This window comes from Tripterygium wilfordii, chromosome 15 (assembly GCF_013401445.1).
Source record: "Tripterygium wilfordii isolate XIE 37 chromosome 15, ASM1340144v1, whole genome shotgun sequence".
Classification (NCBI taxonomy): Eukaryota; Viridiplantae; Streptophyta; class Magnoliopsida; order Celastrales; family Celastraceae; genus Tripterygium; species Tripterygium wilfordii.
Window position 1 is genome coordinate 9,952,081 of NC_052246.1, and position 13,783 is coordinate 9,965,863.

The following is a 13,783-nucleotide window of genomic DNA, read 5'->3' on the forward strand; positions in this document are numbered from 1 at the left end:
CTTCTTCTTCATGCTTTCTCTTTCTCTACTCATTCTTTGATATGTTACGTGCAATACAATCAAGGTTTCTTAGTTATTTTATGGTATCGGAGGCTTATGGATCCCGAAAATTCAGACACTTCTAGGGTCTCATTGCATGAGGTACACTACAGTGACAGACCTCAATAATGGAGTTAATCTCCACACAATGACTACAACTGGTAATCCTCCACTTTTTCCTAACCCACCCATCACTACTACACCTCTTTTGCCCACATTAGGGTTGGGACTGGGTCGATTTTATCGGTCATTATCGGTCAATCAACCCATTATCGGTCGATCGATAATCAACCATCAACCGACCAACATAATCGGGCCGATAATATCACCCGACCCATGTATAGATGGGTTGGTTGATGGTTTTTAACATATCGTATCGTAGGTTGGCCGATAATTATCGACCAACAGACTATTTTAATGAAAATACAAAAAATAATACTAATAATTTTAGTTTTGTTATTGTTACCGGCCATTATTGGCCAACTGACCCATTATCGACTGACTTATTATCAACCATCAAATCGACCCGAAAATGTCGGCTGCCAACAGACCCAACCCAGTCCGAACCCTAGACCACACGATCAATCAATACTACACCTCTCTTATCCACACCTGTAATATATTCCACCATTCCCACACATTCTCAAACTGCTACTAATCCTTTCCTTAATCCCTGTCATTTTCTTCCAAATGAATTTGGTATAAGCAAATTGATTGTCGTGGAACTTATTGGATCCAATTATCATATTTGGAGTTCCAGTATAATCACTACCTTGGAAGCAAGGAATAAACTTGTCTTTATAGATGGCACACTTCCTACTCCTAATCCACAAGATTCTAACCTTCCACTTTGGAAGCAAGGGGACAACCTGATTAGAAATTGGATTACCAACTGTGTATCCACACAAATTCTGGCCAGTATCACTGGTCAAAAATCTACAAGTGATCATTGGCTTGATCTGAAAAGTATGTTTTCGGTTACCAACAAGACTCGCGTATTTGAGATATACTGACCTTTAGCTAACATCAAACAAGCTAATTTATCAGTGACTGACTACTATGTCAAACTAAAAAGCTATTGGGATGAACTTCAACAACATCAAGCTTTGCCATGCGTTCCCACAGTCTGTTAAATATATTATTTTTTTATAAAAAAATCTGAAAAACAAAAAACCATCCGACCATATCTGGACTGCAGGTCAGACCCACCTGCTTCCAAGCCTGGATCTGCGCCAATATTGGCACGTGGGAGACAGTTGCAATTTTTGTTCTGGCCCACTACGACGAGACTAATTTCGGTGTCCTGAATTCATTTGTGATGTCAATTTCATCACACAAGAACTCTTTGATTGGGTGTGATCCACACACTCCATCTCCCGAGAGTGAAACAATTTTTCAGACTAGAAAACAGATTTTACAATTTTTACAAAATAATCCCAGATTACACACCAAACTTCAAAAAAATAATTTCTAACAATCCATAGATCCAAATCATGTATACTATATGTCGTTGGAAAGCTAATAAAATTATCTTTCTCCACATATCAGCCTCTACTCCTAATTCAATCTGTACAATTTTATATGAATTTATTAAGTTTCGGGTGGCACAAATTTGGGTTGGCAATATATCTTTCTACAGAGCTTCATTTTGTACGAAATTTATACAGTGATCACATAACATTTCATATTATATACAATAAAAATTGCTTATAATTTCAACAACGTTTGATATTTATAACACAATTTTAAAGAAACATGCATATATAAACACGAATTTTCTAAATAAAAATTCAGAAAATAAATCCTAGCATGCTTTTCTCTAAACAAACATCAATATTGAAAAGTGTTGAAGAAAAACTTGGTTAGGCTCAACCTTATGCTCCGATACCAATGTAGGAAAAAACAAAGAAAGCCGAATAACAAGAGATCCACAGGCAAAATTGATCTTCTTGTATAACAGGATCGCCTAGGTCTTGGATATGGTACTAGACTGTATCCGAAATATCCACAGCACAAATATCTCAATAATTTACAAGAGTAAGCTTTCGTATCACCAAGATTATAATATTAGTAAGAGAAGAGAAAAAGACTAAGAGTAGATAATTTTTGATGAATCTTTTTCTATCTCTCTACACCCCCTATTTATAGTGGAGAGATTGAGAGTCCCACTAGAATTGTTAGAACTTAGTTTAAACCCTTAGTTCTAGTTTATTTAGAACTGAGTCTCCAATATCTATATAAATTGGAGTAGTCTTTACAAGTCCTTATAGAAAAGGACTACCTTAATCCATACTTCTTATCTAGATAGGATTATTTCTCTTATCCATATATATTGTTTAGTGGGCTAATATAAATTATCGGCTCAAGCCCACATTGGGCGAACTCGTCCCAACATTCCAACAGGTAGGACATCCATATTCGTTGGAGTATTATATAATTTCATGGCTAGAAGTGCACATGTCATCTTTAGTATCATCTAAAGAGCATATATTTCAATAAGTGATATAGAACATCAAAATAAGTGAAGAAACCAATGAAATTAAAATAAGATAAAAATGAGCACATACATACTGAACAATGCCAATTTTGACAGCATGGTAGAAGTTAGCACCAAGATTCCAATTTCTAAGAGGGTAGTTCAAAGGAAAAGAATATTCTATTTCTCCATAAGTATACAAGAGTTCCAAAAGTGGGATGCTAGAACTGATTAAGGTCTGACTTTCCATATAATCAATTGTGCTTTCCTCCCCACCTTAAGAAAGAAAACATACGCACAATGAGGAGAGGAAAAGGTAGCCAGTTTGATGAAAATTCAAGGGCATCAAGGATCGGTATAGTTACTTTGTTATTTAACCCAATAAGTCAATTTGTTGATCTGGGGCATTTCATATCATTTATATATATATATTCTAAAAGCAAATGCAATGGTCAAGATTTAGATGCCCATGCATCCCAAATATTAGAAAATTGTTGGCCCATGGAGTTAAGTTGTAAGAGCATCCACATCAGATTACCTAAACATGGATATATCTGTAAAATAAGGAAAGATTATAGATAATTTGTCAAAATAGAGCTCTGCATCAGATTACCCAGAGGTTCCCTATTTTACAGAACATGAACAGTGATTTCCTACATCTAGAGAACCACTATTCACTTCCCTAAACATAAAATAATATTTTTTATTACTTTACTCTCTCCTTTCTCCTCATTTTTTCCCTCCTCTCTCTCCTCACTCCTCTCCTCTCTCTCTCTCTCCCTCCTCACTTTTTCTCTCTCTCCTCATTCTCTTCTTTCTCTCTCTTCTTTCTCTCTCCTCACTCATCTCTTTCTCTCTCCTCTCCTCACTTCTTCTCTCTCTCTCCTCACTCCTTTCTCTCTTCTCACTCCTTTATTTCTCTCTCCTCTTTCTCTCTCTTCTTTCTCTCTCCTCACTCATCTCTTTCTCTCTCCTCTCCTCACTTTTTCCCTCTCTCTCCTCACGCCTTTATTTCTCTCTCCTCTTTCTCTCTCTTCTTTCTCTCTCCTCACTCATCTCTTTCCCTCTCCTCTCCTCACTTTTTCCCTCTCTTTCCTCAATCCTTTCTCTCTCCTCTCTCTCTCCTCACTCATCTCTCTCTCTCCTCTTTCTCTCTCCACACTCCTCTCTTTCTCTCTCCTCAATTTTTTTCTCCAATTTTTAATAACATTAATTTATTATTTTAATTAATCTATTGTTTTAATGTAATTAATTTATTATTTTAAATAGAAGTAATTTATATGAATAGAATAAATAAAGGAAAGAGAATAAATATTATTTTAATACAGTAGAAAATATGATAGGTAATGTAGTGTTGGTTGGATAGAGAATCTATAAAATAGGGGAAAGTGGCATTTTGTCTGTATTTTAGGGAATCTGTTAAGGGAAACTGATGCAGGTGCTCTAACACAACAATGGTTTCTTGTTGGCTCACTTTGTCCAAAATGGGACCCACTTCAACATATACACACACATTTTGACACAAAAATTAATACTGGACCCCACCTCTATTACATAAAAATCAAGCCAACAAATTTACACCATTATATCCATCTTACTTTCATTTCTAGCCATATCAGCAAAACACGTTCCTCAATACAGTCACATCAGCAAAACGTAAATCACCATACATTATCCATGCCCCAACAAAAAATCACCATTGTGGTTGCTCTAAACATTCCCCCTCATGTGTGGACTGGACAATCCGACAGCCTAACACATGCACAATAAACAAAGCTTAACACTAAGGTTACTCTCACAAAGACCCGCACTTGGTGTGACAACAAACTTAGCCAAAGGTCTTAGTTTTTTTTTTTTTTTTTTTTTTGATTGTTGTGGTGGGGTCCATTTGAAACCAACATAGGGGCAAGCCAAATACCATGCCCCCATGTTTGGGCCAACAAAATCAAACCAACATAGTAACATTGTTGCGCCAATATTTTGAACCATACCCCAACAAACTTTGATTAAACCACACTCATGCCCTAACAAAGTGGCATTTTTATGGTTGCTTTAAAGAAATATGTCACAAGATTACATTGTATGGCGAACGACAGTCACTCACAAGTGACTTTGTATGGAGGTTGGTTCCTCCGGCATAAATTGATAAAGATACCTCATCGATGGTATACATGGGTTCGTCTGTGAAACCCAATAGAATGGTTTAAAGTGCAGTTGGTTTATTCTAATCTATATTTACACCTACCTTAATTTTAAAACTCTTGAAATAAATCCATTTTGCGGTTTCAAGTTTTGAAAACATATTGTTTGTTCCTTTTATGACTATTAAAGCCATTTTTGTCACTTCACTACCAAAAATTCAAATTCATTGTCAGTCTTTTCTATCTAGGACCATCGTCATCTCCTTTAATCTTTGTTTTCAAACAAATCTATTACTTCTCCAAGTCCCAAAAAATGAAAAAATATAATTTTCTGCCCCACTCTCTCAGTAAACAAAACACAGAACACACACAAAAAATAACAATCCAATTTTTAATTAAAGTAACTGTTTAGTTTTTTTCATAAAAAATTATGTGTCCTTTGTTTGATTGGTATAGAGATAGAAGTGATTATGGGCGGCCCATTGATTGTTCGGCCCACATTTACATCCAAAATAAGTTTTGAGCTGGAAACCCATAAGATGATGCAACAAAGGTCGTCTAGTGACGGATGCCACGAGTCAAAACCAATCTACATCCTCCCTTCTATTTTGTTACCTATTCTTCTTATGACTTCCTGTTCTTCATTATGCCCATATTCCATTTTGAAGAGGTGAGATTCCATTTATAGAGTCTGTCTATTTTCAAATTTGTTTAACAGGACAAGTTATCTCCCAAATATGGAATTGTCCTAGGCTGCTCTTCAATGTTCATCAATGTTCAGGGAGAGGGAGAGGGAGAGGATCACCTTATTCATCTTATTCTTCACTGTATGTTTACACCATGCTTTCCCCTCTACAAATACAAAGGGTCATGGTCATCTCTACGAACACAACAAAAAAATCCTTTAAATATATAGCAACAATGACTACCCCTCCCCTTCCCCCTCCCCTCCCGCTCATGAACTTGTCATTTCCCACAATATTTATCAAGTTTCCCGCTACATACCAATTCTAGACAACAATATCACACGAATATGGGGTTGGCGCCTTTGCGGAGTTCGAGGAGCACACTGGCCGCTACCCCATGCCAACTGCTTTCCACGCCCGAATGTAACTAGCGTGGCAAGGAATTGCTGATATGGAAGCAAGGCGAGAAAGAGCACGCCACCGCGTGCGTCATCTCATCGTACGACTAGCCCTAGTTTTTTTTAATTATTGTGGTGGGGTCCATTTGAAGCCAATATGAGGGCATGCCAAATATCATGCTCCCATGCTTGGCCCAACAAAGTGACATTGTTGCGCCAATATTTTGGTCCATACCCCAAGAAACTTTGATTAAACCACACTTATGCCCCAACAAAGTGGCATTGTTGTGGTTGCTCTAAAGAAATATATCATAAGATTACGTTGTATGCCGAAGGACAGTTTCTCACAAGCGACTTCATATGGAAGTTGGTTCCTTGGGCATAAATTGATAAAGATACATCACCGATAGTATATATACCTGGGTTCGCCTATGAAACCTAATAGAATGGTTTATAGTGCAGTTGGCAATTTAGAGTGTGATGACCAGAGCATTATGGATAGGGTGGAGTAGGCTTGCGGCTTCGTTATCTACCAAAGTAATGTCTTCATCCATCGGGGTGTATGAATAGCTTCTTTCCCGGATCTCAGGGTCAATGGTTTCTCGAGGCGTCGACATGACACAAAGTGAGATATCCCACTAATCTCTGACCCTCCGATGATCATATTCAAATGACCAGTTGACTCAGGTAGCTTTGGCGTTGCCTAATCACGCTTTCCCTTTTCACCATCATTGATTTTCCTTTCTCAGACAAAATATGCTTGAGGTGACCTCTTTTCAGCAACTCGATGATCTCATACTTCAAGGCAAAGCATTCTATTGTGGCATGACCATAGTCTTTTTGAAAGTCGCACCATTTGTCTGTGTTGCTCGTGTCAGGTCGCCCCTTATCATGCCACCAGACTTTCTCTCCCATGCCCTTCGTGAAGATGACTACCTCCTCGGGTTCAATGACAAGAGCATACTTTGGGGCCTTTGTACGATACTCTTTTAGAGAAAGTCTTTTTCCCTGGTGGAAAATGATTGTTCTTTGAGTTGTCAAATCAATGAGCGCCACTCCGGATGCGCTTCTCTCCATGCTTGTCTTCAAAGCATTGCTCTTTTCTTGCGAGCTCTGATTGGAAGTAACGGGTTTGCAATGTTCATCTTCTTCCCCCTTATTTGAGTCTCGACTCACAAGAAGACGTCTTCTATTGTTATGCACTAGAACTTGGTTAGTTCTTTGTAGAGGTCCCCGTTAGGAAAAAGTTATTGTCTGAAAGCCATGGCGGTTGTCTCTTTTGAGAAATCTAGGATAGAGACTTTTTCTTTGTTGAATATGCTAAGGAGATATCTTAGTGATTCGTCTCCCTTTTGGCGGATTGTGTATAAATCCTCTAGACTATTACGTAGCCTTCTGCTACTAGCAAATTGTTGGAGAAAGGAATCCACCAACTCTATAAATGATGCAATCTTATCATTCACGAGGTTGATTAACCACTGCAAAGATAGTCTTTCTAAACTAGAACTGAAACCTTTGCACATGCATGTTTTTGTGAAGCTCGTAGGGGATAGTGGTAGCGAGCATCCTTTGGAGATAGTGCGCCACATGGTCTTCTAGATCAGCCATTTCATCATATAACATCATGCTAAAGAAGCTAAATTTTTGTGGCAAATATACCTTTACTATCGAATCAGCGAATGAAGAATCCAAGTTGCTGGTAGGTGAAGTCTTCTTGAATGGCACTAGTGCTCCTGAAATTCTTTGTATCCAAGCTGCCATTTTTTCACACCTGGGGTGGAATCTCTATTACACCCCCAAAGAGGATTGGCTTCTCTTCTGACTGGGTTATTAGGTTCAACCTAATGTCGAAGAAGTCCTCCTAGAAGTGGGGACGGAGGACAATATCTCGTTCTCCTGTTGACGTGTTCCTAGGAGGAAGGTCTTCACTTGGTGGTTTTAGATCAGGCATCATGCCTAACCCATGCGCAATTGATGATTGCTATTCAAGATGACTCGTGGATGCACCATGTGTGCCATACTCCAATGATTGAATAGGAGAATGTTGAACTCTAAATACCAAGACAAAAGAAAAGCGGAGACATATTGAATTTATTCTCTCTATGGCAAGCCGTCTATTCAGAGAATAGGTCCCGCGGCCCGCCTTTTTTCATCTACCTTAGCTGTCACGCACGACCCAATAGGAACGATTTCCACGCCCCTCTCTACAAAACGCGCAATCAACTACAGCCCTTTCCTCTACCTTGAATAGTGAATTGTTCAACTCTATTATGCTACATCGTATTTTTTGCTTATGTAGCAGAGCTTTCGGCCTCCATGTTCTTCATTCTTTCATTGTATGCTTTCGTTTGCTCCTGAAACCCAGTAAGCTGGGCGAGGAGTTCTTCTTGGTTTTTCTCCATTTACAATGATCAGAAAAGGTTGTTTAGTCTTGAAAGTATAGTTGAGGTCCCATGGTAGACGCCAAATTGTAGGTGCTCGAACTATAATTTTTGAAAACTAGAGGTGGGTCACCAGTAACATGCATGACATTTGGGAAAAAGACAATCAGAAAAACCTTGGCACCTGTGGGGTGCGGACCAAAGAAGCTCTGACAGTGAAGGTGGAATCCAAAAAGAAAGTTGCAATGGATTTAAATGTGTGAGAGTGTGATTGCGGAGGGAGGTGCTATGGAGAAAGTGTTTAGAGAGAGAATGGAGAAGAGTGATTTTGACATAAGAGAATATAGTCTCTAAGTATATTCAGATTGACCTCCCCTTCTTTTGGGAGAATGAAGAGTTTATATAGAAAGTGAAGATGACGTCATGCCATGTGAGGTCAAATATCAAGGATGATCTGTAGCAAGATATTTTTAGAGTGGTGTTTAGTAATAATAGGGGTAGATCAGATGTGTAACAAAAAGAATGTAACCGATTGCGGCTCTTCTCTCGTGATAAAACGGGTGCAAGGTACAAGGTTACATGGAGCAACAAACCCTACAGGCTTGATGCCAAAGAAAAGTCCATGATTGGTTACCTTGAGGTTGACTTTGGTAATTGCAGCTAAGGCAAATGATGAGGGCGAGTTGAACAGAAAAGTTTGGGCGGCAAGTTGCCCAAACAGAGAGTAATGTGGACATGATGTTCAATCATGCACGTAATGCAAACAATAAAGATAAAGTGTATAGCTATCATACTAGTGGCGGTCCATGGGCCTTTTCGTGGATTGTCCAAGGTGATCATAGTGGACCTAATACATAAAACGTGGGCCTCGAGCCTTATAAGTCAAAGAGATGAATGGGCTTTGAGCCATACCTGAGGAAATGGGTCTCACCATTTTTGGCTAGTACACAAGATAGTTAAGTTTGGGCTAGAGAGTCCATTGTTGTTACATAACATGATCTACCACGTTATGACATGACAAGATCATGACTAGAAGCCAAGAGACGATGACCACCATGAAAATCAAGAAAACTATAAGATGGAGAAGAAGCATAATTTGCAAAGACCCCACATCAAACATAGACTCCGCGTTTCTAAACTTTTATCCTTTACTTAACATGAATCCGGTCAAACTATTTTTAGCCTAGTTTATTTTCTTTCAAGTCTTCATGGTTGTAGCCTCCGCTACTATTATGTTGATTTAGCTTCTAAAGTATGTTTTTCATATATTCCAAAATGTATTTCCAATGAAAACTCTAATGCATTATACGATGTATTATTTTCATTCAGTTCAATGGAAGTACTTTCATTTCAGTGTTTGTCTTCTATCTCATACTTTTCTCACTTGACACTTTATAAATTTTAAATCATTTTCATGAAGGCACCCTCAAAGCAGTAATTTTGTGTTCTCAAACTGCACACATCTCAGTTGGTAACAAGTCAGATTGGTGCGCAAATCCCATATCAAAATCTTTGGATTGATACAAGTCTTGACACTTTCGAAAACACAGAATCATCACATCATAAACTCCTGTTCAACTAGTTTTGAACACCAAAATAGGTGTTGAAAAATAACTCAATTTAATCCTTGCAACTAAAGAAAAAGGTTGTGAGTATAGTGAGGAGTAAGGGTATCTCCCGCAGAGGATTGAAATATAATTGCAAATCAAATCTAATTGTGACTCGAGCTAACCGACTAACTCAGAATAATCAATAAGAAGTAGAAAACGTTTTTGATTCTTATAAGAGAAAGAGTCAAGGGAAAGCTATCCACCACTAACAATCATGTACTGCTGCAACCTTCATCTGTATTTCTTGATTCACGAATGACGATGTTTAAGATAAAACAATGGCGTTGATTTTATCTTATTGCTCTCTCTTAATTGATATGTCAAGTGCATGGCATGTACTCCTTAACTTAGTTCTTAAGATACAATCTAGAATGGCAAGTTCATAGATTCAACACTCAAGAATCATTAAGCACAAAGAAAGCAAACATCACTAAATTCATAAGACGTGGCATGCATCTTACATCACCTAGAAATCAATTCACAAGAATATCAGCTATCTTATTCATTGGCTACTTGAGACTTTATGAAGATATGGGTGATCAATCATATCGTCCTAGCAATAGAATTCTAAAACATGCATCTAAGCGTGCACTCAAAGAAACATCTCAGATTTCATCAACAGGTAATATAGTGAAAAGATTTTCGTTCGATCTCAAGAAATAAGATTAAAGATTAACGAAGCATCAGTGCAATCATGTTCGGGCTTCAACCAACCCCTTAACTGAAGGAAAACTAGCCACTCATCATCTGTTTTGAACACTAAAACACATAAGAGAAAGAGACAACCAAGTAGTAGATCTCCGCTTGCTTGCTACTGGTTTCACCTTCTCTTTGTGCTCTCCGTTCATTCATTCGTTCATTTGTTCTTCTTTGATGACTTTTACATTCCTTTTATAGTTCAACAATAGAACCCCACTGACTGAGACTTTTGAGACAATACAGGAATTAAGTTCAATTACCATAAGGAAGTGTTTCTCCTAATTGATATAAAACTTGACTTTCAATACACTTCTCCTTATAGAAATTGAACGTAAACTCACTTAGAGAGTTGTCATTGACTTCTAACACAAGATTCGAGTGCCCCGTAATCTCCCAAGATTTGTTCCGTGTCTTGAGTACCAAGAATAGTAACTTGAGGTATCAAATCTTCTAATCTCGTATATAATTTATACACTAAACCACTGATGCTAAAATTGATACAACTTCCTCTAGGAGACTCCAAATCATGAACCGTAAAATTCTATGGAAACTAGACTTCTATATCTCTCCAAAGGTATATCACTCATTGTCCAGTTCTTCTTGAGCACGTCCAATTTATTCCGTGAAGTTGACGAATTTGTTTTAGAACCTGACTTGTCTTCAAAATTATGAACGTATTCATCTTTTCTCATTTCACCATATATTTGCCTCTTTAGCTCTCAATCAGCGTTAGGGATGTATTCTTTCAAAACTTACACAAAAGACATCAAAACAACCAATTTCACAAAGGAAACTAGTGCAAAACATAGGAATAAGGGGTGCAAAATGTGCATAAATATGTGTTATCAACTCCTATCCCCAAGAGTCATAATATATTTTTGGCATGCTAGGGAAGACCGTAAACAGTTGATCTCCCACCCTTTGCAGAAGAGCACCAACAGATTCTTAATAATATTTACATTAATGACATTTAATTTTGAATTTTACATTCAGAAACTTTGACAACATTTATTTTGATTTTATTCTTAGTAATTGAGTATTAATTAATATAATAATATTAAAACATGATTAAAATTGTTTTAAAATAAATAAAATGATTATTTAATGTTTGACTGGAAATTTGGGTCTTTGACCAACTCCGGACCAAACTTGTGCGCAGGTCTTGACAATACGAAGAATGAGAGATGGCAACATTTATCTATTTTCTCATTATCCAATGTCATCACCATTAGTACATTTTTTCAAATGGAGTTCCAACCAAGTTTCTTAAGGTAAGCAGTACTAGCACTAGTCAAGTTTGGGGGTTCCACAATTTTCAAGAGCTTATAATTCCAATCTCATGGTGGAGAAAAAGATAGACAAATTTTAAAAATAGAAAAACAATAATGTGATGTGATGTGACACATCTCCATGTCCCAAACCATTGAATTGAAATTATAGACTTCATACTTTTAAATGAATTGTGAAACCCCCAATCCGTGGTAATCTTAATCTCACACCCAACTCCTCCACGTACTAAATAACGTATAATAATGTCTAATATGCTAAATTTTATTAATATCTATATTATTAGATCATCATGCTAAATTATATCAATGTCTAATTTTATTTATTTTTTTTAAAAAGGGAGATCAAATTTGAATCCTGATCATCAAATTGATATACATCATCATTATCACTCCAATTAATGGATGAGGTGTGTATGTCTAATTTATTATTCAGTTTTGAATTACCAGTTCATCATGCTAAATTATTTCCCAGATCTGGCCCAGCCCATTTATTCCTAGATTGTCCCAGCCCATTTGTGCGTAGATACTGAGGGAAGTGGAAACATAATGAAACACCAGTTGATGAAGCCTACTCATGTTTTAAAAAATTTTTGGATGTGAAAGCTGAGAAATGGCAACATGTATCTCTTTTTCCATTCTCCTATGACATCACCATTAATACATCTGCAACCAAGCTTTTCTTTTTCTTTGTTTCTTTAATAGAGTTCCAACCAAGCTTTTTATAAGCAGCAGCAGCAGTATAAATTCACAAGACTTGACGAAGAAAGTTGACTCCTTCTTCAACATGTACTTGGTAAACAAAACTCTTGCCTTCGAAGATAAAAGTACAAAAATGGGCAGTCTTGGGGAGGAAGAGCTAATACAAATGGTGAGAGACTTCATTGAATCATCAGAATCAACTTCAAGCTCCTCACCGTCAGATTCAGAATCACCTCTCTCTCACTCTCATCAATCTCCATATCTCACTCTCCAGGTGGGTTTCTCTCTTTACTCTTCCATCCAAATTTGTTCTGTCTCTCTCTCTCTCTCTCTTGTGATCACTTTTGTATGGTTTTAACAGGATATTCTTTTGAAATCAACAAAGAGTGAAGCTGAAGTTGGAGAGAAAATATTTATTTGTGTGCAAACAATGGGAGCTTCAATGGAACAAAATGTGATGAAAAAGTTGATTGTGGTTAGCTTGAGAATGGCTGGTTATGATGCTTCTCTCTGTCAAACTCTCTGTAGAACTTCCTGGGTTTCCAATTTTGGGAGTCCTAAAGGTCTCTCTCTCTCACTTAATTTCATGGTTTAATTAATTAATGAAAAAACCCCCAATTTGAATTTTGTTTTAATTCTTTGTTTTTGGGGTAAAGTTTTTCAGATTAAAGATGATTATGAGTACATTGATGTTGTGATGGAGGAAAAGAATGGTGAGAAAGCAACAAGGGTAATACTGGATATGGATTTCAAGTCTCACTTTATGTTGGCAAGGCCTACAGCAACATACAAACGACTCACAGCGATTCTGCCTTCGGTCTTTGTTGGCAGTGAAGAAAAACTGAACAAAGTAATCTCTTTGTTATGCAGAGCTGCAAAAGAATCATTGAAAGAGAAGGGTCTTCACATTCCTCCATGGAGAAAGACTGGATACTTGCAGTCAAAATGGCTCTCTAAGAACTGTAAAAAAGTGTCTGTGGAATTGGGTGTGGAAGAAAATGAAGGGAAGAGTATTTCTACTAATTGCTGTCCCTCTGTTTTTACTAGAGTTGCAGCACCTCCATTTGTGAAGTGAAGCAAATGAGAGGAACAAAATGGTGGCTCTGGCTTTACAAAGCCAATTTTTTGAACTTCTTTATGAGCTGCTTCTGTAATTTTTGTTCAAATTTTGTTCTTCTCTGTTTTTCTTTTTCCAAAAAGCCAGTTTTGTGGTGGACACATACATAGAGTCATAGACAACCCTCAAGTTTTGATCTTGCAATATATTTAACTAAATCCCTGCGAGGAAATCTATTGTGATCACACAAGAATACTTGCAGTAAATAAAAGGTTTTAAGCCACCTGCATCATGCTTTATTGGGGTTT

General features: G+C 37.3%; 1 protein-coding gene across 1 annotated transcript; it reads left to right on the forward strand.

Moving 5' to 3' along the window:
• The first annotated feature begins 12,551 nt into the window (after positions 1-12,551).
• LOC119979858 lies at positions 12,552-13,596 on the forward strand. The gene is made up of 3 exons (XM_038822482.1): positions 12,552-12,692; positions 12,780-12,981; positions 13,075-13,596. The coding sequence occupies exons 1-3, from the start codon at positions 12,552-12,554 to the stop codon at positions 13,491-13,493; spliced, it is 762 nt and encodes a 253-aa protein (XP_038678410.1). The 3' UTR covers positions 13,494-13,596.
• The last annotated feature ends 187 nt before the right edge of the window (positions 13,597-13,783 follow it).